General features: G+C 32.3%; 3 protein-coding genes, 1 long non-coding RNA gene and 1 pseudogene across 9 annotated transcripts; 4 read left to right on the top strand and 1 right to left on the bottom strand.

The window, feature by feature from the left end:
• Positions 1 to 647: 647 nt before the first annotated feature.
• LOC9301556 (putative defensin-like protein 129) lies at positions 648 to 1,249 on the top strand. Its single transcript, XM_002865436.2, has 2 exons — positions 648 to 757; positions 899 to 1,249. Exons 1-2 carry the CDS (start codon positions 709 to 711, stop codon positions 1,087 to 1,089), a joined length of 240 nt encoding a protein of 79 aa, XP_002865482.1. The 5' UTR covers positions 648 to 708; the 3' UTR covers positions 1,090 to 1,249.
• Positions 1,250 to 5,269: 4,020 nt separating this feature from the next.
• Positions 5,270 to 7,133, bottom strand: LOC9301555 (dihydroflavonol 4-reductase). The gene is made up of 6 exons (XM_002863688.2): positions 6,932 to 7,133; positions 6,675 to 6,844; positions 6,398 to 6,592; positions 6,156 to 6,315; positions 5,887 to 6,079; positions 5,270 to 5,792 (listed from the first exon to the last, which is right to left on the bottom strand). The coding sequence occupies exons 1-6, from the start codon at positions 7,047 to 7,049 to the stop codon at positions 5,474 to 5,476; spliced, it is 1,155 nt and encodes a 384-aa protein (XP_002863734.1). The 5' UTR covers positions 7,050 to 7,133; the 3' UTR covers positions 5,270 to 5,473.
• A 2,822-nt stretch (positions 7,134 to 9,955) lies between these two features.
• Positions 9,956 to 12,449, top strand: LOC110230290 (annotated as a pseudogene).
• A 4,764-nt stretch (positions 12,450 to 17,213) lies between these two features.
• Positions 17,214 to 20,401, top strand: LOC9299810 (inositol-pentakisphosphate 2-kinase). Of its 2 annotated transcripts, none has more exons than XM_021013585.1 (7): positions 17,214 to 17,684; positions 18,073 to 18,285; positions 18,396 to 18,543; positions 18,647 to 18,687; positions 18,792 to 18,902; positions 19,014 to 19,604; positions 19,833 to 20,401. In XM_021013585.1, the coding sequence occupies exons 1-7, from the start codon at positions 17,583 to 17,585 to the stop codon at positions 19,980 to 19,982; spliced, it is 1,356 nt and encodes a 451-aa protein (XP_020869244.1). In that variant the 5' UTR covers positions 17,214 to 17,582; the 3' UTR covers positions 19,983 to 20,401. The 2 variants fall into 2 exon arrangements, with proteins under 2 accessions (XP_020869244.1, XP_020869249.1); XM_021013590.1 differs by having other exon boundaries at positions 17,323 to 17,637.
• A 4,457-nt stretch (positions 20,402 to 24,858) lies between these two features.
• LOC110227629 lies at positions 24,859 to 26,601 on the top strand. 5 transcript variants are annotated; one of them, XR_002331323.1, is made up of 4 exons: positions 24,859 to 24,940; positions 25,076 to 25,966; positions 26,046 to 26,087; positions 26,213 to 26,601. It is a non-coding gene; the product is annotated as an uncharacterized LOC110227629 (long non-coding RNA). The 5 variants fall into 5 exon arrangements; XR_002331321.1 differs by lacking the exon at positions 24,859 to 24,940 and having other exon boundaries at positions 24,947 to 25,320; positions 25,486 to 25,966; XR_002331324.1 differs by lacking the exon at positions 24,859 to 24,940 and having other exon boundaries at positions 24,947 to 25,540.
• Positions 26,602 to 26,962: the final 361 nt, after the last annotated feature.

Here is a 26,962-nt window from a genome sequence, read left to right as displayed (position 1 = left end):
TGGCAAGAAAATTTGGGCCTGGAAAATTTTGGCGGAAATTTTTATAGCGGGAAGATTTTGACCTCTACGGAAATGTTTTAGCGGGAAAAATAAATTTTGGCTCATTATCTGCTCTCACTTTAAAAATAGTAATTTAGTCATTGTGTATATAAAATAAAAATGGACAATAGGAAGATGTATTTTCGAAAAAGGCTTAGGAAAAAAGGTATTTTTTGCAAATGCCCTACATTTAAACTAATAAATTACTTAAACATGATTAAGCAAACCTTCAATATTAGTTATCATATAAAAATAATAATTAAATATATTTCATATTATATATATATATGTTTTTAACAGCATCTATTTAATATTTGTTGAGTTTATCATATTTTTATTCATTTATGACATAGTTTAATTAAAGTCAGCATCTATTATGATTTATAACCTGCTTATATGTTTTCACTTTTAATTAATTTCTAGATATGTCTTTTGATGGTTTTTTCCGATTCAAGCATCTAATTAATTACTAACAGATTTCTTTGCTCTTTTTTTTGGGTTAACACTAATTCAAGCATCTAATTAATTACTAACTGATTACTTTATATTTTTTATAATTCATGATAGTTTTGTAAATATAGATGCATGCATCCAACTTATCATATATATATACACATCATTCACAATACAATTACATCCATCATTTTTGTTTTAATTGTATCATCAAAGATGACTAAAAACACTGCTCTCACAATTTTCATGGTTCTCTTAGTTATTGGTATGCTCTACACTTAAAATATATTAAATATTCTGTGTTTCTCTCTCTTTTTTTTGTTGGTTTTCTGTTCATCAACTTTTTATTTTTGTAACAAAAAATAATTAAAATGATATTAGTATATGTTTTAAAATGTATTATTAGGAATGGTGATGGAGGAGACGCAAGGCAAAACATGTCATGACTATATTCAAGCAGAACACTGTGAAATTAATCAGTGTAACCAAGAGTGTTCTACCAAGTGGAAAGGAGTAGGAGTTAAAGGATCGTGTGAACCACCTGGATTTGAACCATTAGACCAGACCTGCCTCTGTAGTTTTAATTGTGGAAATTGATATTTCTTTATTATCTGTAAACTATCACCAAATATAATTTAATAAAATAATAGGTTGCAAAATAAAAAAGAATATTGCAATCTTTTCTAATTTTTATGTCAATTTTGAATTCTGATTTCAATTATTTGACATCATGACATGAGCTATAAACCAAATGTATTTTATAGTACTTGAGCCTATCGATTCTATCATAATACGTACAATTGGTTCGAAAGATGAAGAAATGGTTGGGAACTCAGGCTTCTATCAATATTGCTAAAGTCTTGTCTATCCAGGAGTTAATGAATTCCACGCCGAGGCATTATTACGATGAACATGGTGTAGTTGGTCCTTTTATAGATAATGAAGTTGGAATTTTAAATGTTTATGCTCTTGCCCATCATTTTAGAGAGAGTGGAATAGTATACGAAGAAGATTGTCCTATCACTGAGGAGCAGATTTTCCTGGATGAGAGCACAACGACTGAGGTAAAATGTTCTCTCTCCTTCATTCTCTTCTCTCTTTGTTAAATTAACCTTTAATTAATGTTGTTTTCCCTTGATACAGGGATGTGAGAGAATTATCCCAAGCATTTGTGACGTTCATTCTATCTATGATTACATAGCGGACTATGGTGGTGAGGATGGTGTATCAATGTTTCATCAAGAGTTGGAGTATCAGCTCAGGGAGGGAGGACCACTCAGTATTCAATTCGAAGTGTATCCTTCTTATTACACCACTCAGGTCAGGAATTGTATTTTAATTCTGCTTCTTAGTTTACTTTCATATATTTTCTAAAGCATTTGATTTCCCATCTTTGTTTTTGTGGATTAATACTTGATCTCAGAATCCCACTAATTTTTAACTTTTTGTTTTTTTTTTTAGGGAAACCTCTATAATCCTTCTAATTCTGAACTTGAGTTCATTCCTCTTGGTGGACACTATGTCATCGCCACTGCATTAGGCACACTTGATGGATTCCTCGCCTTGGAGTGTCAAGATACACTACTAGAAAACAAATATTTTGTTAGAATTTTCCAACAACTTAAAAGTTATTGCTTCTATCCAACAATATATAATATTTGTTGGAAAATTCCAATAATATTCATACAAATTATACAACGTAATTACCACAACTAAAATTTGTAATGAATTTCCAACGATATAATATTTCTTGGAGATTTTCAACGACTTTCCTACAAAGTATGCAATGTAATTGTCACAATTATAATTTGTTGCAAATTTGCACTGAATTTCCAACAATATAGTATTTGTTGGAAAATTTCCACAATTTTTCTATAAATTATGTGATGTACTTGCCACAACTTAAATTTGTTGGAAATTTACAATAGATTTCTAACAAATATAATACTAAACGTAATTTTATGGGATATTCATTGGAAATTTCCAACAAAATTCGATTGTTAGAAACATTTGTTGGAATATGCCATGTTTTCTAGTAGTGATAACCTCTATTGTAATAATCGAAATTAAATCGAAATGATCAAACCTCGACGTGGTTTCAATATTCCCCAAAATTAGCTTGTATAAGCTAATCTAATAAAGTTGTTGACAAAAAAAAAAAAAAAAAAAAAAAAAAAAAAAAAGACCTCGACGTGGTTTCAGTTAGATGTTTTGGTTCGGTTTTTAGTTTCAGCATAAATGTTGGATCTCGACTCTTCACATGAAATTCGCCCCACTAACCTCATTAAAAGTCCATCAATTCAATTTAAAATATATCAAAAGTTGGGCCAAAGACGCAGTCGGCCCAAAAATGAGACTTAGCAAAGAGCGGAACACTAAATACAATATAATATCTTTTTTTTTGGGTGTGTTCTATATACGACAAAAATAGTGATTTACGTGGTTGTCGTGAATCTCTTAAACTTAAAATTAGAAAAAATGTGACATATGCTTATAAATGACAACATTTTCAGAATATTAAGAAAAAAAGAATCGAGGATAAACAAGATTTTCTTATAGATCGAATGTCATCATGTAACTACAATGATCGACTTTATTCATGTTTAATCTGACTTTTTAAAATTCTAGAGTTTTCAGTTTCAACTTTTAAGTTCTAGAGTTTTAGATCTAAACATTTAATATTTAGAAGATAAAACAAATTTTTGAAAATGAATAACAAAGATTTTAGAATTCACATATATAAACGATATTTATAAACTCAAATTTATAAATAATGACATTAATTGTTGTATTTGAGAAATCTATTCGACTATTAAAACAAAAAATTTATGCATATTCAAAATTTGAAAACTTACCGAAAAGTTTGGCTATTATGAAAAGGGAAAAATGTCAAAAAAATCATGAACTTTCAAATTTGGGACGATTTAATCATGAACTACGAGAAAGACACATAAATCGTAAAGTTTTTGTTGACTTTAAAATTAATTAGCAAAGTTTGGTTGACTAGCCATTTTAGACATAGCGTTAAGTAGGCTAACAGAAAACAATTACGGTGTTAAACTACCGTTTGTCTTCTCTGTTATTTCAAAACGATATCGTTTACTGTACCTACAAAACGAAGTCGTTTAGACGATTTTGGGAAACATAAACCTAAATCCCCAAATCGATTTCATTCCCTAACCCTAGAATCCCCATTCTCTCTCTCGCTCCTGGGTTCTCTTGCGTTTTTGATGTGAAGATCTTGACATCTAAACCACACACACTTCGACGGAACACCACGATCTTCGACGACACCTGATGTGACAGAGCTTGAACTCATTGGAGCAGATTGAAAGGAAGAAATCCAGGAGCCAATTTCAACAGAGGGAGCGACAGAGAAATTCTAGGGTTAGGGAATGAAAACGATTTGGGGATTTAGGTTTTGTTGCTACAGTAAATGATATCGTTTTGACATAACAGAGAAGACAAACGGGAGTTTAACACCGTAATCGTTTTCTGTTAGCCTACTTAACTCTATGTCTAAAATGGGTAGTCAACCAAACTTTGCTAATTAATTTTAAAGTCAAGAAAAACTTTACAATTTATATGTCTTCTTCGTAGTTCATGATTAAATCGTCCCAAATTTGAAAGTTCATGATTTTTTTGACGTTTTCCCCATTATGAAAAACACTAAAAATTATATATATATATATATATATATATATATATTATATATAATTTGCATGATTATTAATTTGTGATATTATTGTGACCATATTTTTATATAAGAATTTCGAAAAACTTATTATCTTATTATCTTATCGAATTTGGTTGGTCCAACTCGGAACAAGCAAAATTTATTATTTTATCGTGTTTATTAATTTGTAGGGTATTAATTTATAGAGGTTATACTGTAAGTGTTTACTTCTTGTTAAAACAGAGTAGGAAATTTGTGTGTTTACATCATAGTTATGAAGTTTAAATAGACAAACAACAGACACAAAGAGTTGCATCTCTTCTACTTGTGACTTTTGGACAACACGAAATAGCTTAAACATCATGACTTTTAATTAATAACTGACTTAATACATTACAAACTCAATTACGACCAAGTTGGTCGGACCAACAGATATAGCATCATCTTTTAGTTGAATGATTAGTGCATATTTAACTGTCAAAATAAATAACATGGATTTTTTTACAAAGACCATTCCAATAACATGGATTTTTTACAGAGATGCTCGAGTTGGTTGTGTTTTTTGCAGCGCAGAATTGGAGACACGTGAATATTTGTTTTTCTCATGTCCCTACTCTTCCAAGATTTGGCATCCTCTAACCGGTGGTCTTCTCAACCAGAGATACACGGCGAGCTGGGGCGTAATCACTCAGCACCTACTTGATGCTTCTCGGTCTCATCTTGAAGTCTTCACCTTGCGGTATGTGTTTCTAACATCCATCCATAGTCTATGGAGAGAGCGCAACGGTAGACGTCATGGGGAGCCTGCAACTCCGGCCTCAAAACTTGTCTAACTCATTGATGAAAATGTTAGGAACCAGTTCAGCTCCATTCAACTGGTCAATGCTAAGTTCGAAGGCGGATTGCGGTTTTGGTTCCATACCTGTATACCCGATAACAACTAAGATGTTTTTGATTTTTTCAATCTCTCTATTTAAAATGATGCATTTATTGTAAAACAGTTTTTTTGTTGGATATAATTTTACATTCATACAAAAAAAAATAAAGATCAAATCATCTTAAGGTTTGTTGTAACAAATATAACTTGTAAAGTTCAGTCGATTCAAAGACAACACTCTTTAAATAAGTATATAGGTTCATTCATACCGTTACACTCACACACGATACTAGCACATACTATAAAACATAAATCAGTTCATATCACTCGCAAATGATAAATTATGATTAGTAACATAAAACAAAGCCAAATTAATGACACCTCCAATAGTAAAGCGATATGACAATATAATATAACGTTTGAATTTTCTAAGCACACATCTGTTCTGCTGGCATGGGAGCATCGGTTCTCTCGCCGGTTAGCCCCGGTTCTATCTTGTTACATGGCATCATACCATCGGTTAAACCATCTCCGGCTTTGAGCTCAATATTGTCATCCTTCGTCGGACCTTTGTTCTCCGATATGGATTGGTACGGTAAAGAAACCGAGAGAAAACCCTTTTGACGACATGTCTCAATAGACTCAATTAACATTTCCTCGAGACTATACTTGAAGTTAAACCCCATGTCAGTCAGCTTCTTGGAACTGAACTCAATGCTCTTTAGATTCTCATCCACACCTTCAAACCTGTTCCAAAGAATGTTTTAGGACGAAGATATTATATATGGACCGAAAGATTTTGGTTGAACAAAAAGATCAGGCTTAAACGGATATATCTTACGTTGAAGGCACGTTGTATTCGGAGTATTTTTGCCTGAGAAATTTTGAGATAGTAAGAATTGTAGCATCGTGAGAGGAACAAATATAACGTCCTTTGGCAGCTTCTTGTTCGTATAAGAAGATATGAGAGTTGCATAAGTCGTCCAAATGCACATACTGTCCTTGTCTTATAATCGAGTAATGTGCCTCGTTCCCTAAAACATTATAATATATCATCGTTTTAGATTTAACATTTTCACATTTCCAACAAAAGAAGAAGGGTGTACATACGAGTGATAGGAGAGAGCGCGGTGATGAGGCTAGGCGGCATAGATGTTGTTATAAATGGACCGACCACCAATGTTGGAATAATACTAACGAAATCTAATCCTTTTTCCTCGGCGTAATCCCACGCTGCTTTCTCGGCTAATGTTTTCGACACAAAATACATCTGCCACAAACATATATGAACTTTAAATTACTTGGAAGAAGATTAACACTAAATTGAGTTTAATTAATATGTATATTCTTACCCATCCTGTCATCTTTTTGGACATGATAAACTCAAGATCGCTCCAATCGTTTTCATCGTAGACACTCTTCTGATGTTCTTCTACATTAACAGTTCCAGCAGATGAAGTAAATATGAATCTTCGTACAGTCTTTGCCTTAACACATGCTTTCATAATCCCCAACATTCCATTCACTGTCGGTTTTATCACTTCGTTCTGATTCGTAAAAAAGAAACAAAACTTTAATTTAAGGTTGATGCAAAAAACCAAAAGAAGTTCATATAATATAGAAACTCACCTCAGGATCTTTTGATTCAAAATCCATGGGAGTTGCCACGTGGAAAACACCGTCACATCCGGTTATGGCGTCATCGTAGCTTCCTTCCTCAGATAAATCAGCCTTCCATAAAGTGAGTTGCGTCTTGGCATTTGGCAAATCAAGAAGATGTTGCACTTTCTTCAAATTCCCTTTATAATCCCCAAAAAACCGTAAATTAATGTTATAATTATAGAATCTTAGAAGAAACGAGTTTGAATGAATATATAGTGATGTACCAGGATCGCGCACAGTGGCACGAACAAAGTAACCACGTTCGAGTAATCGCATCACTAGCCATGAACCGATGAATCCCGAAGCGCCCGTTACACACACGGTCTCTGTCTGACTAACCATTTTTGTTTTTCTTTATAAAAAGATGAATTGTGTTTAGGGAAATATTTTGCTATTGTAGGTTCGGTACAAATCTTTGTGATGTGAAGAGATTATAAATAAGACACAATAGATTATGAATCGTTATTGAAGAAAACAGATAATAAGAACGAGAAGCTGCCGGTCACGTGAGTACCAACCGGGGGAGCACGTGGGGAACGTTGGTTGGCGAAGGGATATAGAGATGTGTGGTACGTAACAATCTGGTAAGTTGATTTTATTATTTTCGTAGGTGTGTATTTTTTAGTTGTACCGGTTGGTGAAATACGTTGACTCGGATGTTTGGTGAGAGAGAGAGACAAGAGTTGCTGTCTACTTTCTTTCTTTCTTATTGTTTTCCAAATATATATATATATATATATATATATATATATAATTAAACTATAAAATGAATTAATGCACACTTTAAAATATTAAGTTAGCAAACTATAAAACGAATTGTAACAAAATTTGAGATTTGTATTGTGAATTTCGTGGAATCAACATTTCACGTCAATATAGTTCGGGAGGTCCTAAGATAACAACTTGTTATAAACAACCAATCAATGCTCCGTAAAATATATCATGAACAAACATGTAGATACGTTATACTTATTTCCCGAGAGACAGTACATGACTCATTTTTGTTTTTGTTCACCAACACCATTTGCTCTAATTGCGTGTTTACGGGCGCTTGCTAGTTGCTATACATTAATCTACTAACTACTTGGTTCATGCGTGAAATCAAAAAAATTCATTTATCCATTCCAAAATATATGGATCCGGTATCCAGATCCAAAAAGACAAACATCTTGAGATACTAATCTAAACTCAACATAAAAACACATCCATCAAAGAGAGAAGATGCTATCTAAAGAATGTCATAAGCAATATCTAAAGTTCCAAATAACACAAATGACAATAGAAATGGCTAGAACTCATAAACAAGCGCGAACATCATTAATATGTTTATGATCACTGGCCTAGTTTTAACCAGTGGCGGAGGCAAGTTTAGTGGATGATCCCAACAAACTTTAATTACCCTTTATGTTCTTTTTAGAATCTGTACAGTTGACCCAATTGAAAATCATACATTGACCCCTATAAACCATTTATTCATTTAAACTCATGTTTTATTTAAAAAAGAGACCAAAACCCCACATTTTTCTAGCTAAAATATACTTGATCCTTATAAATTGAACCCAAATCTATAATACAGCATTTCGGGCCATGTACTCATAAATCTTGGCTTATAATTATTAAGAAAAAGTCGTTTATAAAATACATTTTAGTATTTTTTTTTTGTTTTATATAATTTTGACCCCAAGAAAATTCGTCACTGGTTTTAACTGCAATATTTTAACTTGTGCGTCATAGGTTCATTAAATATATCACAACGTTGTTTTTAATAACTACAATTATATCTTATGTGATGAACACTTTGTTTACCCTCTTGCCTCCAATGATCAATATCCAACAATGTCACAAAACAAGTGAATGATACACCAAAAGTTTCACCATTAATTTGGCCCATCTCTAAAATTTGAAATAATTAAATTCAAACCAAAATTTACCAAACCAAAATTCATCAACCCAATACCAAATAATTATTAATTTTATAATAAATAAACTGATTTGGTAAGCTTCTCGAATGCCAAACCTTTCTCCACCTGATTTTTCACATCTCTTTTGAAAATTGGTAACATTTTATTTTCTTGAAGTCAATGAAGATAATAGTCATTCAAGAACCTTTATTTTGTGATGCTAAATCTTACTCAAATTACGAAGCCTCCCAGCAAAAAAGAGAATGTCAATGTTTCCCGTGGAGGTAGTTTTTTTCTTTCCTCAGCCAATACCACAATCTCAGAATTTTTTTTTTGTTTTATTTTGCCTCTTTAGAGATCAGATAGGATTTCTTCGCATATGAAGTGATTCATCGAGACGCTGGATTATCTATATTTAATTCATATTTTCTTTTTAGAAATCTGTAGATTTTGAAGATAAATCTATATGACATGGTGTTTGAGGAGGATCCAAGGTTTGTGACTGATCTATAAATGGGTCAAACTATGTCTAAATAATTTATAAATTTTTATAATAAATAAACCGACGTTTATCCAAATCGTGACCAAAATTTCTTTAACCAAACTGAATATACAAAATTAACCAAAATTTGTCTGAAAATTATTAAAAGTTTAATAAAATATATACAAAATATTAATACATTTTAGTTAATATGATTTAAATTTAAATTTTAATCTAAAAATGAGACACCTAAAAAAATTCTTATTTGAACGAAATAGCAAAAGAAAACCCAAATATTTTTTTATCCGATATAAATCTATGTGAAAAAGTTAAATGAATCTATATGCTTATTTGTAGCATGATAAAATTTTCAAGTACTTGAACAAAAAATAAAAATTTGGAGAAAGAAGTTTTCAAAATATTTGTTTTTAATCCATATATGCATTATAGGGTAAAGATTGGTGACATATGATTTAATATAATGGAGTTCTATTGTACCCTCAGTTTCCTAAACCAATTTAATTTCTCAACATTTTTTTTTCTTGCTCATTCAGGCATTGAATGGCGTAGCAGATAAAGTGCAGATGACCAATGAATGTGTTTCTCCTGCTTTTAATGTGCCATTCAGAAAAAGATAAAAAGCAGAGTTGACTGCATGCAGAGTAATAAAATTTTGTTTTTTAGTGATAAAAACAGAAGAATCAATGCAGTTCTCACCCACCAGATAATTGGTGTGGTCCAACGGCAGTTTTAATTTTTTTTTTTTTTAGAACGAAAATTTAATTAAATAGTCTTTCTTATCCTCTATAAAATAACACATCTCCTTTGTACTTACTTATACACACACCACAAACCATAAAAAAAAAAATTGCTTTCTCACTCTTGTACGTTGCTCTCTCTTTTCATTTAGAAAATATTTTTTTCTTTTTCAAAAAATTAAAAATAAATATTATGGTATTTATTTATTTAGATATAGTATAAAATTATCTTTCTCATAAATTGTTATGATTGTCTACTTTCTATTACTAGTCTATTTTTTTAAAGTATTATAATCTAGAGATTAAACAAATTAGTAAATCAGTTTTATGTATGTCATTTTGGTATATTTTTAAGATTTTTAAAAAATTCATAGAATTTCTTTTAATTTTTATTTTTTATGTATTAATAATTACATTGGTAAAAATACTATTTCTCATAAAATATTTTTCATGTGGCAGTGTGCTGGTTCATGTGGAAATATTGACGTTGAAGATCACATAAAGTTTTGTCTACAGGTATACATTTTTTTGTTTGTTATAATTTTCTTTGATGTTAATGTCAAATGTATTGATAGAATATTTCTTATTTTTCTTGCAATAACGGAGATCAAGATTGTGTTTACATGAAGTAGAATATTAGTGAACATATTAGCCAAACAATATAAATAAACATTTTTTAATCATATATAGATTCACCTATCAATATAATTTCTTCCAAATATATATTTACCTTTCTAATTTGTTACTACATCTTTACTTTGCAATATTCTAATAAATACAGCTTCGTGGCTTAAAAAAAGTAAAAAATATTTTTATATATACTTACAAATATAGTAACGTAAAAAAAATGATTTTTAAAAGGATATGTTTTTATAATATGGACATGCATCACCAAAATGTCCCACAATGGGGTTCATCACAAAATGCTGCACAATATATCCCTCCAACAAATGTTCAACGTGGATTTTCATTGGGAACGGAAGAGGAAACTACAACAAATATTCACCAAAGAGTTTCACATGAAGAAGAAGTTCCTTCAGCCGAAAACGTGGTTAGGGGAGTATCACCAGAATTTGGATTCACGAATTATTCTTCTACAACAAGGACATCACGACCACGAAGACGAGCAGGATTATTCAACATTTGGGGATCTGAGGGAGGACCAAATTTAAATGAAACGCATCAAAGTGATTCAGCATCTGAGAACTAGTTCAATAGCGCTTGCGCTTTTTAGTTGTCTTTATGTTTTATTTTGCATTATATTTTTGTAATGTCAGAATGTACTAGTACTGTTGATTTACGTTATTTTTCATTAGTTTATTTTTGTTTACTGTGTAAAAATTTCAGGCTTTTCGTATATGCCAATTGCGATCACAAGGTGTATACAATCTAAATTATGAAGAGAGAATTGAGTTATGGAATTTGGAAAATGAGCAATTTGAAGAGTTAATAATTCAACCGTCATTGAGTTACTACAATCGACACTTTGAAAGAGGACCAATTCAAACAGATGGCGGGTTGGGATGGAGAAATATTTGGCGTCGAGTACAAGAAGATAGTGCTGCTTGTCTTCAGTTACTACGAATGTCTCTTGATTGTTTTAGATCATTATGTGACAAAATGGAAACAAGTTATGGATTACAACCTACATTGAATGTTAGCATTGAAGAGAGTGTCGCCATGTTTTTACGTATATGTGGACACAATGAAGTTCAAAGAGATGTTGGGTTACGATTTGGACGAACGCAAGAAACAGTGAATCGGAAATTTTTTGAAGTCCTTAGAGCAACAAAGTTACTTACTTGTGATTATATCAAGACTCCAACAAGACAAGAACTACGTCGAATTCCTGAAAAACTGCAAATGGATCGAAGATATTGGCCATATTTTAGTGGATTTGTTGGAGCTATAGATGGAGTTCATGTATGTGTTAAGGTGAAGCCTGGAACTACAAGGAATGTATTGGAATCGACACGATAGAACATCGTTTAATATCATGGCAATATGTGATATAAATATGTTGTTTACATATGTTTGGAACGGAGCACCTGGATCATGTCACGATACAGCAGTTCTAACGATGGCACAAGATAATGATTCTGAATTTCCTTTGCCTCCGAGAGACAAGTATTATGTAGTTGATTCTGGGTATCCAAATAAACAAGGCTTTTTGGCACCTTATAGATCTTCGCGGAACGGGGTTGTTAGGTATCACATGTCACAGTTCTACAATGGTCCTCCTCCAAGAAATAAACAAGAGTTGTTTAATCGATGCCATGCATCTCTACGTTCTGTTACTGAAAAAACATTTGGAGTTTGGAAGAAAAAATGGAGGATTCTAAGTGATTTTCCCAGATATGATATTGATGTTAAAAAAAAAGTGGTAATGGCTACAATGAGACTACATAATTTTATCAGAATTTCGAATTATTTTGACGAAGATTTTGTTGAAGTGATGGGAGATACAAATATCAACAACGTAAATTCTGAGAATGATCTAGATGACATGGAGAGTGGTGGTATACCTGATGGAAATCATATGGCAAATATAAGAGAAAATATTGCAGATATGTTATGGGCAAATCAAAATACTTTTCATTAAATTTAATTTGTTTTTTCTTATGTGTTGTCTTTTTTTTCACCGTTATGTGTTGTATTTGGATATTTTATGATTAATATTTTAAATTATTTAATAGATTAATATATTTTAGTTTTATATGATTTTATTTATACATAGCATAATATATTATAACATTATATAAAATAAAATAAAAAATAAACTAAAAATAAAACTGTATTTTATATATTTATTTTTTTAATAAAGTTTATAACAATATGTAGTTCTTAATAAATTTTTAGTTATATTGTGTACTATTTATTATTTAATAATTTGATCTGCACATGTTGAACAACTTTCACCATTCGAACTCATATTTGAACTGCCTGATCTGCATGATCTGCACTTGTCCTACATGTTCTGCATGTTCTGCACTTGTCCTGCATCTTCTGCAAGATCTGCAACGCTTGAACTACTTTTACCATTCGAAGCCTCAGTCTTCCTTTCATTCCGCTACCGATTAATTTTGTTTATTCCTCTCATTCTGCTGTCGTTTATTTTACATACTCAATCTCCTCTTCCTCTTCGAATCTCAGCTTTAATCTCTTCTTCTTCGAAATTTGCAGACATAATCCAAACATATATATATATATATATATATATATATATATATGTTTTTTTTCAATTTCTTATTTTATGAGTCAATTTTTTAAAAGGAATTCTAAGTTAAACATAATTTATTTTATAATTTTCATATAACATATAGGAGAAAACATAAGAAAACGTTTTTAACATTCTTAGAACGTAAGGTGAAGATAAGACAACATATTATAATTTCCGTATAACATAGTTTAAAGTATAGTATATCTATTTCAAATATTGTAGAAATTGAAATTTAAAATATTGTAAATCATAAATAATTTCTATTTTTCGTAGTCCATGCAAAATGTATAAAATATATAATCTAAATTTTGCGGAACATATTAAGTGTATAAAATATGTAATTTAAACTTTAGAAAGTGTGTTATGTTTATCGAGTTTTATCTGGAATAATTGACATTATATATTCTTTTTTTTTTTTTTTTTTTTGAAAGACATTTTATATTCTTAAATGCATATATTAACAATATTTTGTTTGCTACACATTTTTCCTTCTTCTTAACTTCTCAAAGCAAATGTAAAATTTATCAAACTGTTGCTTACCATTAGCTTGAGGAATGGTGACAACCTCTGTGTGAGTATCCTTATTAGACGTTTTAAGCTCACCCTCATAATCCCAGAGCTTTGCAAACTGTTGCTTTGTGTTTCTATCACCAAATCAAACGCTATTCTTCTTGCTTTTTGACAGATCCACTTAGAAACTGATATCGTGTACCTCATCATAATCTCATCCTTAATGTCAGTCCATCTCAAAGTCGGCCTCCTTCTTGCTTCATCTCTGAATAGTCTAGCTATTACACCCTGCTTCAACATCCTAGCTTTACCACTGACAGCATGTGCATGAGCATCAACATATGTTTTCACCACCCACTTCTTTACCCGCTTATCCACAGAACAATAAATCTTTCAATTGAAAAGCTGGATATAGCCATGAGCTATGTTTGACTCCATTTACACAACTTCACATCATAGTTTGTCTTCATTGTTGAACTGTTGCTTCATTGTTGAACTCCTCTCCATTGTTGAACTGTTGCTTCATCCACAGGTAAGGTGGCCTATCCTTTGCGTATTTTGCTCTTGATATCTCGGAAAAATGGATTAAAAAACCCTCACATTTTCTAAAAACATGTAAAAAACCCTCACCTTTTTTTGTGGGTTTTAAACCCTCACCTTTTTTTGTGGGTTTTAAACCCTCGCCTTTTTATAAATGGTCAAATAAACCCTAATATTAATAAACTCATTAAAACAGTAAGAAACAAAAAAGTTTAATTTATGATTTTATTTTTCAAATTCGAGTTTACGATTTTATTTTTTTAAAATTAGGATTTTTGCACTACAAAAATTCATTCAACATTTAGTTGAGATTAGGCAAATCATTTTTATTATCATTAGAAGTTATGTTATAATAACTACAAAAATTTAAAGGATATCACATTTGATTTTTTTTTCGAGTGTTCAGGTTTTGAATAAAAATATAGTTAAATAATGATTAATTAAATATAATTTATATTATATTTTAATATATCGTAAAATAAATAAATAAATATATATATATATATATATTAACTGTAAGTAAATCTTATTTAGTTGGTCCAATGAAAATATTTTGATTTGGAAATTCATGTACTTGTCGTAGTATTATTAAATTTGATTTGGTTTCACGTTAGTAAATTTGTGTGATCGAACCGAATAAACCTTTATTAATATATACTCATATTCGGTTCGATATAAGAATTTACATATAATTAATTCGTAACAAAATCTGTTTGGTTTCACGTTGATGGATTTTTGTAACACAAACGAGTAAAACTTCACTCTTTTTTACATCATGACTTAAAAAATTTCAATTTCGAAAAAGATTTTAAACTAGAATCTTAGAAGAAAAACCCTAAATCAAATTGTTTATATTTATTTATGTTTTAAGATAATTATTTATTTGAATTTAAATTAACTTTATTAACACTAGGGTTTATTCTACCATTTATGAAAAGGTGAGAGTTTAAAAACCCACAAAAAAAGTTGAGGGTTTTTTATCTGTTTTTAAGAAAGGTGGGGGTTTTTCTACCCATTTTTCCTGATATCTCTCTTTCTTCACGGTCAAAGGCATCCCATTCTTCATCTGTATCCATGGCAGGGTCAGGTCGCTCAACATCCATGCATTACCTTTCAAACTCTTCTTCATCTTCTTTAGTTTGGCCCGCAGCTTCTCCTTCAGTTTGATCCCCAGCCTGGTGGGTATCATGACCAGCTTCTGCTTCTGTATCTTGGTGAGTTTCCTCACCAACTTCTGCATTTGGATCTTGGTGAGTTTCTTGACCAACTTCTGCATTTATTTCTTCATAGAAGGCACTAAACCGAGGATCAACAGCACTGTCCCTAACTTCTTCTACTGGATCAACTCCATCATCTTGTACTCTTGCTTCCTCAGCAGTTCTATCTTCTTCAACCTCTACATCGGACTCCTCATTGTCTTCAACACCAACAGGTTCAGCAGGGTGAGACAGATCAAAAGGTGTAGGTTCAGTGCACAATTGCCTAATCCCACTATCTCTGTCTTCGGGGATAGCTCTCACTAATTCCAAGTCTTCATGTGCAAGTTTATACCACACTTTTTCCACCGGAGCAGATACTCCATTCTCTTTAGGGAAATCTTCGAAAATCGACCATGTCATCAAATCTGGATCCATCAGCATATCTCTCATCTCGAATCCTCCATTGTATGCGAACGACTCATCCTTAAAGGAGACATCTCCTCCGAACTTTATATTGAGTTTCAGACAGTCGAATCCACTGCAAAGAGATAGATTAAGTTAAAAACCTACTCGAATTCCCCAATAACCCCAAAAATCGAAACCCAGAAAATCACGAACCCTAAAGAACTTAATCGATTACATACCTCATCACGACGCGACTAAGCAGACTCCGCCGAACTCAAATACGAGCCAAACCTCAAGCTATCAAACGCCCAGACACATCAATTCTCTCGATTTCACAAAACAAGAGATTAGGGTTTCGAAGAGATTAGGGTTTCGAAGAGAGAAATCGATTTGTGGGAAATGTGAAAGGGCAACAGTGTCTTTAGGTAAGAGAATTAACCCACGTGAGGTTAAGATTTAACCCCAGTTAACGATTCCGTTAGCAAAGTTAACGACTGTTAACTCGCAGGTACCAAATCACCAAGTTTTATAAAACCATGATTTTACAAGACAACAAAAAATAAAGAAGGAATTTTTATTCCAATTTTAAAAGTACAGGTATTAAACGGCCAAATAAAAATAGATGGCGGTTTTTTCCCTTATTTGTAGCATGATAAAATTTTCAAGTACCTGAACAAAAAATAAAAATTGGAGAAAGAAGTTTTCAAAATATTTGTTTTTAATCCATATATGCATTATAGGGTAAAGATTGGTGACATATGATTTCTTATAATTGAATCCTATTGTACCCTCAGTTTCCTAAACCAATTTAATTTCTCAACATTTTTTTTTCTTGCTCATTCAGTCTTCCTCTCATTCCGCTACCGATTATTTTTCTTTATTCCTCTCATTCTGCTGTCGTTTATTTTGCATCCTCAATCTCCTCTTCCTCTTCGAATCTCAGCTTTAATCTCTTCTTCTTCGAAATTTGCAGACATAATCCAAACATATATATATATATATATATATATATATGTTTTTTTTCAATTTCTTATTTTATGAGTCAATTTTTTAAAAGGAATTCTAAGTTAAACATAATTTATTTTCTAATTTTCATATAACATAGGCGAAAATATAAGAAAACGTTTTTAACATTCTTAGATCGTAAGGTGAAGATAAGACAACATATTCTAATTTCCGTATAACATAGTTTAAAGTATAGTATATCTATTTTAAATATCGTAGAAATTGAAATTTTAAATATTGTAAATCATAAATAATTTCTATTTTTCGTAGTCATGCAAAATGTATAAAATATATAATCTAAATTTTGTAGAACATATTAAGTGTATAAAATATGTAATTTAAACTTTAGAAAGTGTGTTATGTTTATCGAATTTTATCTGGAATAATTGACATTTTATATTCTAAAATGCATATATTAACAATATTTTGTTAAAAATTTCTTTATTTCCAATTTTCTAAAAAAAAAAATTAGAAGAACAGTGAATCTCATAAAGTAAGAAATAACACGTGGAGCATAACCCATCCACGTGGATTCTAAAACACAGCATCAATAAAACTCTTGTTCCAATTTGTATCGTAGACCTCAGAAGAGGTCAGCTTCAATTTTGACTCTCCTCCAAAACAGAGAGACAAATTAAGCCAAGCGTCATTGTTCTAGTCCACTACCACGTTTAAGCTCGACGCATAGAGAAGAAGAAGAAGAAGAAGAAGAAGGATCCTTCAAGGCTCTCCTTCGTCTTCTTCAACTACTAGAAAACGAACTTCATTTTCGATTCAATTGCATTGCGTTAGCGAAATTCTGGTGTTTCGATTTGATCAGATCTTCGATTTTTCAGAATCGAAGAATTTTAATCGGATGGAGATGGTTTTGGAGGAGAAAGATGCATCTGATTGGATTTATAGAGGAGAAGGTGGTGCTAATCTCGTTCTTGCTTACGCTGGATCTTCTCCGCTTTTTGTTAGTTCTTCTTCGATCTCTCTTCCTTTGGAATCCTGTTAATGTTAAAGCAATTTTGATGAATTTTGATTTCGTAGTGGAAAAAGTAGTTCAGATTCTAGCCGTCATCGACTTTTTTGCTTTATGAGTTTCGTTTAGATTCCTCTAGTTGGAAACTTGGATATAGATTCTGTTTTAGTGGCTCTCTTTTTCTATGAAGAATCAGAATCAGAATCAAAGTATATCTTGTACAAATTCTTATATTCTCAGATTGATTAGTGTAAAGAACTATACAATGTCTTTATAGTAAAATGTTTTGTACAGGATTGAATTTGGTTTGTTTAAGTTTGATTATGATTGTCACTTTGTTGTGGACCAATCTTTTATATTATCTCTGTACTTTGATTAGGTGGGGAAAGTGATTCGTATACAGAAGGCTCGGAGGAATGATAAAGCACATATGACTGCGAATGGCGTTGTTTCGGTTTTAACAAGCGATGAGCAACTTCTGTGGAGGGAAAACAAGGAGCTTATTTCATCACCGAACAAGGAAGTTCTTGAACAGAGATATGTTAAGCATGTGATTATTCCACTCTTGGGTCCTAAACATGTTGATGCAGGAGTAAGTTTTATTATCAAATGGTATTTGTTGGTTTAGTTTGGATACCAATGGATTCTTGGTAAGCTGATGAGTGAAGTAATGTGGTTTTTTTTTTTTTCCTTTTTTCGCAGGTACGTGTTTCTGTGTCCAAGGAATTTCTTGAGTGTGTTGATAAGAAAGTTACTAAGCAGCGTCCGCTATGGCGTGTTAATGCAGCACATGTTGATACCAGTCATGATTCTGCCCTTATTTTGAATGATCATTCACTTTTCTCTCATGGTAAACATTATTATAAGAAATCGGATATCTCAAGAGAATCGTATTTGCGTTCAGTTTATTTATTCTTAAATTAGTCGTAACAATCTGGTGTTATCTGTGCCAGGTATTTTTAGCATTGGTGATTGCATTAGTGTTGAAATAAAGGTTTGATAAATCCTCTATTTTTATTTTTATTTTTTTTCTATTCACTTAGTCCTTGTAATTCTCATCTTTGACCTAAACTCGCTGTCCTTCATTCCATGAAGTAGCCCAAATGCGGATTTCTTCCAACCTCAAGGTTCATAGGTAAAGAAAACATGCTGAAAACAAGCGTAAGCCGTTTCAAAATGCATCAACTCTTAAAGTTGGAATATAACGAGGTACAAGCAAATCATTGGTACTTTAAAATCTTAATGGAACTTTCTTTTGTGGAAAAGGTCTATAGATTGTGATTTACCGAAAAGTCTTATAAGTATGTCACTTTTCTACAGATATCTGAAGAAAGTGAATATGATCCTCTTGATCTGTTCTCTGGATCCAAAGAGAGAGTTTTAGAAGCTATAAAAGCCTTATATTCTACTCCCCAAAACAATTTCCGTGTATTCTTGAATGGTTCTCTCATATTAGGGGGTTCAGGTGAAAGCACAGGGAGAACCAGCCCCGAGATCGGGTATGCCTTTGAGGATACTCTCAAAGGCTTCATTCAATCAGAAGACGGTCATAGGACTAAATACTTTCTACAGCTAGTATCTGACGCTGTCTATAGCTCAGGAGTGCTCGATAGACTTCTTGAAATTCAGAAGCTAGACAAATTAGACATTGAAGGAGCGATTCATTCTTATTACGATATTATCAACCAGCCTTGTGCTATATGTAAAGAGAGTGGGCCACTGGAAGCATACTCATCTCTACATACTTTACCGTTAGATGAAAGTTTAAAGATCGTGAAGGACTATCTGGTAGCTGCAACTGCTAAAGACTGTAGTATTATGATCAGTTTTCAATCAAGGAATGCTTGGGATTCAGAACCTTCTTGTGATTACGTCTCTCTAAAACCGACCAGTCAAACTTTTGATTACAAGGTATGATCCATTTTAACACATTCTTGTCATTTATGGTGAAAGAACTGTGGGATGTGGAATGTTTGATTACGTTTCTCTATCATTCGTTCAAGTCTTGAAAGTGAAATGTGGGAATCATGGATCAATAGTCATTGTAAGAACAGAAATTTCATTAGAAAACTGGTTGAGTTCTCAGGAACCATATAATCGGGTTTTTTTTTTTTGATATTTAGATTTATATAACTGTAGGTACATTTCATTGATCTTAGCCTGAAACCACTAAAGAGAATGGAGGCATACTACAAACTGGATAAGAAGGTAATTAGCTTCTACAATCGGAAGCAGAAGCTCGAAAACATGGCAGAACAAATCGGCGACTCAAAACCTTCGCACAACTAAGTCATGGATCGTCTCAATACCACTAGCTGTTTTCTTTTTCCTTTGTTTTTTTTTGTGTTACTGTTGTTGTAAAACACAATAAATAAAGCCCTAAAAGATGAATGTTCATTTCTTAAACTTAAAATTGATTGGAACTATATCTCCTTCTCTCGCCGAGGGCAGAGACATTTGTAGACCAGCATGGAGCCGTTGCCTGGAGATGTTTTACTGGTCCAGAATGCTCTCCGTCAAGTTTTGCCAGATTGCTTGCACATACAAAGATGGTGGAGCTTAGTCACTGTTACTCGTATTCTAAGGAAAATGTTGTTGTGAGCGGTTTTCCGGTCTATTGTCTCTCGATTCGTGTCACGGTTGGAACTGATATTCTTAGTTTGACGTTGCCGTCGATACAGCAAACGGTGCAACTGTCTAAATGGCTTTTTCTTTGTGCTGGAGCTCAGCTATGTGTCTTCTTAGCTTTTATCTCTCCGCTTTAAATCTTTTCATTGGTTTGCACTTTGTTATTTTGAGCTCTAATTTGTTTGATTTTGGCTCATTTGTTTTTTCATAACTTTGTATATTTAAGACGTCAAAAAATGGAAAATAAAAAATTTGTAGCAGCTAATTAAATTGACATTATTCTATAACAAATATATTTAATCCATAACAAAAAATTAGGAAAATACAAGTTATATCATATATGTACGTTCACAAAATTCGGTTGACTATCAATTTGATCTAAGTACACTAGAAAAACTTAATTTTCTTTTATATCATATTTACTAAACAAATGAATGTATAAGTAGAACGAATTAAATTTGTTAAATATAAAATATTTTGCGAGAACACCGTTAAAAAGGTGAAACCGGGAGAAGAGTTGTTGGTTAGACGATCAAAGATCCGGTGAGAAGTGTTTTGGAGCGGAGATGAGAACGACTTCGAGAGTATATGTGTGAACTACAGTCAGATCGGTGCCAAGAAATTTTGATGTAATTGGCGCAAAATTTATGGTTTAATATTTAAATAAACATAACAGAAATATTTCAATATGTAAAATTTTTATAATAAATATGCAAATTTAAGAAAAACTTATAAAATAGTTTTTCAACAAAAAAATTTACAAAAACAAATAATATATTATATATAGAAATTAGGTTGGTTATAACATATAGCCTAATAATTTAGGGTAGTGTAGTTATTGTATCACCATCCAGACGTTGTAATGTACTAGGTCGAAACCCGCGTTCCGCCGCGGGATATTTTTAAATAATTTTTTTCCTAATTTTGAAGAAATTTAAAATTTAAAATTTGAGAAATGATTTTAATAAAATATTTTAAATACTTAATATTTAAAATACTTGGAGGCAAAAAAGGAACCAAATCAATTTGGAATGTTAAACCGAGACTAAACCGTAAATCAATTTTAGTATTCGGATAAAATTTGTATCCCGAAAAAGTCAAGAAACGATCAATTTTTTCTGGGAAAAAGGAGAGAGATAGATTAGATAAATACAAGTTAAACAGATAGAAAAAAAAGAAAGACCTTTGCTTTCATATCTGAAAGACTCTCACTAATGGCAGCCACCGTGAGACGATTGTTTCACTGTGTGTCTAAAAGAGTTTCTATCGCGGGAGTACGGCGGAGCTATGGCGGTGTTCTGTTTGTAGTCATATTACCACCACTTCTTCCGCTTTAAGGTCTTTCATCATCACTTGATTGGAGCTTCAAAATCACATCAAACCAGATTAGCAACTTAATGTAGAGTTTGTTTTAGAGAGAACAAAATATTAACAAAAAAGAATCTAGCCTTTCAAAGAAAAGGATTCGAGGCGAATAATCATTGCGTTGCAGATGTCAAGAAAACACTACACTTAACACTTCTTACCTCAAAATCCACATTATCAACATTATGGTATTGGCCCCTTCCCCCCCTCAAATTTTAAATTATTTGCAAACTCTCACTCAGCTTTACTTCTCTCTCTATGCTTCTAAACTTGCTATTAACGTTCACACTTCCGATGGATCGTTTATTCTGACACGGACCCTCTCCAAGACTATTGTGATTTCACCAATTTCGATTTCCTTAGCCTTGTAAACTGGTCTCCAAGACCAAAACCAAACATGCAACTTGAATTCCGAAGACGAAATAACCTAATACAACAGATGCATTCATATAACATACACTAATCACTCAATTCTGATTTCTTGGACTATGACTTAAGAATCTAAGAATCCCAATTTACTAAATCAACAAAACTGTATGTCTGTATATTTACAATTATAAGAATCATCAGACAATCGATATTTATGGACAAATCTCTGAATACAAAACATTGATCAATACACGAATCAATACAAAACACATAATTCCAATGACAGAGCATCACACACATCAATACAACAAACTAAATGATAAGCCGCCAAATAAACTATAAGATAAATCAAGTTGAGAAGATGCATTTACCTATTATATCGTGATTGATAGAGGAGATTTGAAATAAACCTGATTGATAATTAGCAAGAAAAAAATATTTCGCACTTCATAACGAATCAAATGATAAGTAGATACCGAATAAGAGAGTAAATTCTTAAACACGAAGTTTGAATCTCTAGGTGAATCAGATAACTATTAGAATGTCCCACATTGCTTGGGATTAAGATCTTTGGGAAATATATATAGGATGTGGCAATCCTTAACTCTTGAGCTAGCTTTTGGGTTAAGTTAGACCACATTCCTAATATGGTATCAGAGCCCAAGGTTGACCCAACAAGCAAATTCCCACAAAAATGGTTTCCCACCTATGTGGCCTATATAAGTGGCATGTCTTGTTGTATTTCCGAGATGTTGGGCTTGGGCTGTTTCCCGTTGGACCGTTTCCCACCCACATCTCGAAGAGGCCTATTAGAATGTCGCACATTGCTTCACTACAGGAAAACAAGCCTTTTGCGACTACTTTTTGTGACTCTTTTGTTGGTCGCAAATATTTACGACGATATTGTTACCATATAGTGACTCTTTAACGACTACGTTAAAAGTAGACGCATATTTGTCGCCAATTTACGACGCCAACGATTAGTCTCTGCTTAGTCGCCAATTACCGACCATTTTGCTACGATTTTAAGACCGGTCCAAAAAAGGTCCTAGTTTGCGACTAATTTGGGACGGAAAGAACGGGGTTACAAAACATCATCGCTAAAGGGTCACAATATAGGACTTATTTGTTACTTTTTTTTGTGTCGTCACAAATCCGTCGCAAAGATCTAGTGACTATTTAGCGACTAACACCTGAGACTGGAACTTTTTTCTCACCTATTAGCGACTCCCGATATTTAGATAAACATTTACCATGTTAGATTTTGAATTCTCGTAATATTAGATGTGTTTAGTATGATCTTAACAATTATAGACAGTGAATACATCGTATGCCATACAATTAAAACTTCATGTTTTCTAATGTGATCTCAAATATCTAAAACATTACATAATCATATAAGTAATGTTTACTAAAGCTTTTCACAGATCATAACTCAAATGGATTTCATGGTTTTACTCATTTAATTGATCAATCTTGTTCTATAATCGTAATTTCATTTATTCTCAACACTTAAGATCAATTTATTTGCCTCTTAAACTACAAAATCCTTGACAAATAGTTTGTGACTCTTGAAATATAGTCACAATTCCGTCACTCTTTGCGACTCGCGTTTTAGTGTAGTCACAAATTAGTCTCATATTACCAACGCTCTAGTGACTATTTAGCGACTAACACCTGAGACTGGGACTCTTTTCTCACCTATTAGCGACTCCTGATATTTAGATAAACATTTACCATGTTAGATTTTGAATTCTCGTAATATTAGATGTGTTTAGTATGATCTTAACAATTATAGACAGTGAATACATCGTATGCCATACAAAACTTTATGTTTTCTAATGTGATCTCAAATATCTAAAACATTACATAATCATATAAGTAATGTTTACTAATACTTTTGAAATGTCCTAAATTCATTGAATTTCATGTTTTCTCTAATATAAATGATTGATCTTGTTGTGTATTGTAATATTATTGGTTCTAACACTATAAATTGATTTTCTTTGGTTCTAAAACTTTCAAATTCATAAGAATAGGTTTGTGACCCTTAAGAAAATCGTCACAAAACGGTAACTAATTTGCGACGGAAACTTTTGAGAGTTACAAATAAGTCTTAAATTACCCACATATATGCTACTTATTTGCGACTAACACCTGAATTTGAGACGATTTTGTAACCGTTTAGCGACGCTCACGATTTTATTTTGAGATTTACCAATAGAGATTTCTCAATATGTTAAGTTTCAAGGTTTCTACATTAATTTGAACTATTGTAGGTATTGAATCATTCTAATAGTTTAAGTTTTATATGATTTATAGAAACTTTCATAACATTACATCATGGTATATGTAATGTCAACTAATACTTTTGAAATGTCCTAAATTCATTGAATTTCATGTTAAGTTTTAAGGTTTCTATATTGATTTGAATTACTATAGATACTGAATCATTATTATGCCAAAAAACTTTAAGTTTTCTATGGTTTGCACAAGGTTTTGAACATTACACAAGTGTTATATGTAATGTTACTAATGATTTTGAAATTTCTTAAATTTTTTTGCATTTCATGTTTTAACTCATTAGACTAATTGATCTTGTTTTTGTTTTGTATTGTAATTTTATTGATTATAACATATAGATTTTCTTTGGGTCTTAAGTTTTGTAATTTAAGAAAATAAAATTATGATTCTTAAGAATATGTCATAAAAGACCACTTTGCGACTTATTTGTGACTATTTTTAGTTTTCGTTTCAAACTGAATGAAAATTTTGGCTCGATTTTGAGAGGCAATTTTTCCGCTTTTTTAATTTGGGTTTGAGACTTGGATGGTTTTAGACAAAACCCAAAATCAATCGACACTTTAGTTGTATCCAAAACTTAGGTATTTTTCCCATCTTATCTCTTACTTTTCTCTCCTCTTCCTTCAATCCTCTTCGATTTCCTTCTATTCTCTCTTCGAATTTCTCTCTTCTATCTCAATTGAAACTGATTTTATGGCAAATATGGGAAAATCAAGTCGAGGACGAGGAGGGAGGTCAAGCGAAGAAACAGAAACAACTCCTCATGGCAAAATTATACCGAGAACGCCAGATTTGTGAGATGCGGAAACGCGCCGAGCTTAAAGCGCCGGTGGCTGAGCTTGAATGACCATGGGAGCCGGTTCAGAAACCGCCGAATCTATTCTCTGTTTGTGCTGATGAGCAAGTTAAAACATCAATCAAACACACTTATCGCATCTTAATCTAACTCTTCATGTTTGAGGTTTGTTTTGTTTGTTTTGGTCATCTGGGTAACTTAATGATTCACTCGATTTTTCGGTGGTTGATTGTTAATCTGCGAGCCTTTTTTTGAATTAAAGCATTGAACTTTTGATCTAGCTACCATCGATTATTTGAACTGATTGTTCTTTTTATTGTTTACATTAAGGTGGACTGGTTTAACAGATTTCTTTCTCTCGTACATGTGGCCCTACATCGATAAGGTTTCTTTCTTGTCCTTGTTCTTTCCTGTTAAGTCTGGTAAGGTTTCTCATTGATTGTAGTTTTGGTAGATTGAGACTTTGTTGGATATGTTGCTTGCTTTAGTCTTTGATTTATGTTGCTTGCTTTAGTCTTTGATTGACTTAATAAAGTTAAACTTGTTGATTGGTATGGTGAAGACATGAGAATCTTCTTGTATTGAAGTTTTAGATTGTCTGGAGTAGTAGGACTCATTAAGAAAAAACAAACTTTTTTAGTTCTTTTATTGTTTAGTTAAGTTTGACTACTTTCGGTCGTTGTACATTTGGATACAAGTCTTTTAGTTCTTACGTTGCTGTGTTGGGTTTATAATAGGTGGTTGAGGTATCAACTTCAAAGAGTATATTACCAAAGAAAACAGTCATGCAATTTTCTTCTGTGAGATTTTGGTATTATAAATGTATAAAACATATCTTTTTATAACCTAAGAAAGATGCAATCTAATGTGCTGATGTGGACACATTACAGGGTGCAAGGAACATGTTTGCAGCCACTGAACTGCAACGCCAGGTCTGATTAATTGATCCACCTCTCAAAAAAGAAATTTGGGTTAGAGAGATCAACATCAGTTTTTGTTTGTTTTTTGGTAGGTGTTTTAAGCTCTAATCAACATCAGTTTATGTTTTATGCTCTAGGTAAGCGTCAAAATTCTGAATTTGCTGTCAAACTCATAACATAAGGATGCATTTTGGTCAAGACACAAAAGGCATAAGAATGGAAAGAGAGTTATGCGAGCTCTTCTGCAGCAACTCTTGTGGAGCTTCAAGATCAACTTCGGCGCAAGATTTATCAACACGAGTCTGAGAATGCATGCCGTGATCAGGAACACCGAGAGTCTCAAGCTGAGATGAAGAAGCTTTTCCTCTTCATGAAAAAAAAAATTCCTGAGTTCGAACTTGCTTTTGAATACTGTTTGTTGGTTGTTTAGGATGATCTTTTTGTTAAGGATGATAAGTTTGCTTGATTAGTACTTTAAATCATCATTTGTTTCGATTAATATCATTTCAAAATCCAAAATTAATCAGATTTAGTATTTCTAAACCGTGACTAATTTGTGACCAAACCAATTCCAAAAATGTGACTATTTTGTGACCAAATCAATTCAAAATGGTGGCAAAGAAGTCGCAAATTTGTGACCAAACCAATTACAAAAATGTCACTAACTAGTCACAAAAGCGTCGTAAAGTTTACTACTACTTTGCGACTACTTTGCTACGGCCAGTGTGACTTATTTGCGACCACATTTTCGTCATGATTCCCCGACGCACAACTCGTCCTAACGTAGTCGTATATATGCGATTCTAAATTCAGTCACGTTTTCGTCGTTAATTTATGACTAAATGATACAGTCTTAAAGGAGTCGCTTATTTGCGACGACAGTGCGA

Source organism: Arabidopsis lyrata (assembly GCF_000004255.2).
Source record: "Arabidopsis lyrata subsp. lyrata unplaced genomic scaffold ARALYscaffold_8, whole genome shotgun sequence".
Classification (NCBI taxonomy): Eukaryota; Viridiplantae; Streptophyta; class Magnoliopsida; order Brassicales; family Brassicaceae; genus Arabidopsis; species Arabidopsis lyrata.
The sequence above is the reverse complement of the archived record's forward strand: the minus strand, read 5'-3'. Positions and strand labels throughout refer to the sequence as shown.

Bases quoted from the DNA above. Each gene is read 5' to 3' on its own strand.
- LOC9301556 (XM_002865436.2), top strand. From the start codon at position 709: ATGACTAAAAACACTGCTCTCACAATTTTCATGGTTCTCTTAGTTATT. The intron at 758-898 runs GTATGCTCTACA...ATGTATTATTAG, and splicing joins CATGGTTCTCTTAGTTATTG to GAATGGTGATGGAGGAGACG.
- LOC9299810 (XM_021013585.1), top strand. From the start codon at position 17,583: ATGGAGATGGTTTTGGAGGAGAAAGATGCATCTGATTGGATTTATAGA. The intron at 17,685-18,072 runs GTTAGTTCTTCT...TACTTTGATTAG, and splicing joins CTGGATCTTCTCCGCTTTTT to GTGGGGAAAGTGATTCGTAT. The intron at 18,544-18,646 runs GTAAACATTATT...TATCTGTGCCAG, and splicing joins TCATTCACTTTTCTCTCATG to GTATTTTTAGCATTGGTGAT.
- LOC9301555 (XM_002863688.2), bottom strand. From the start codon at position 7,049: ATGGTTAGTCAGACAGAGACCGTGTGTGTAACGGGCGCTTCGGGATTC. The intron at 6,593-6,674 runs GTGAGTTTCTAT...TTTACGAATCAG, and splicing joins TTGAATCAAAAGATCCTGAG to AACGAAGTGATAAAACCGAC. The intron at 5,793-5,886 runs GTAAGATATATC...TCTTTGGAACAG, and splicing joins GAATACAACGTGCCTTCAAC to GTTTGAAGGTGTGGATGAGA.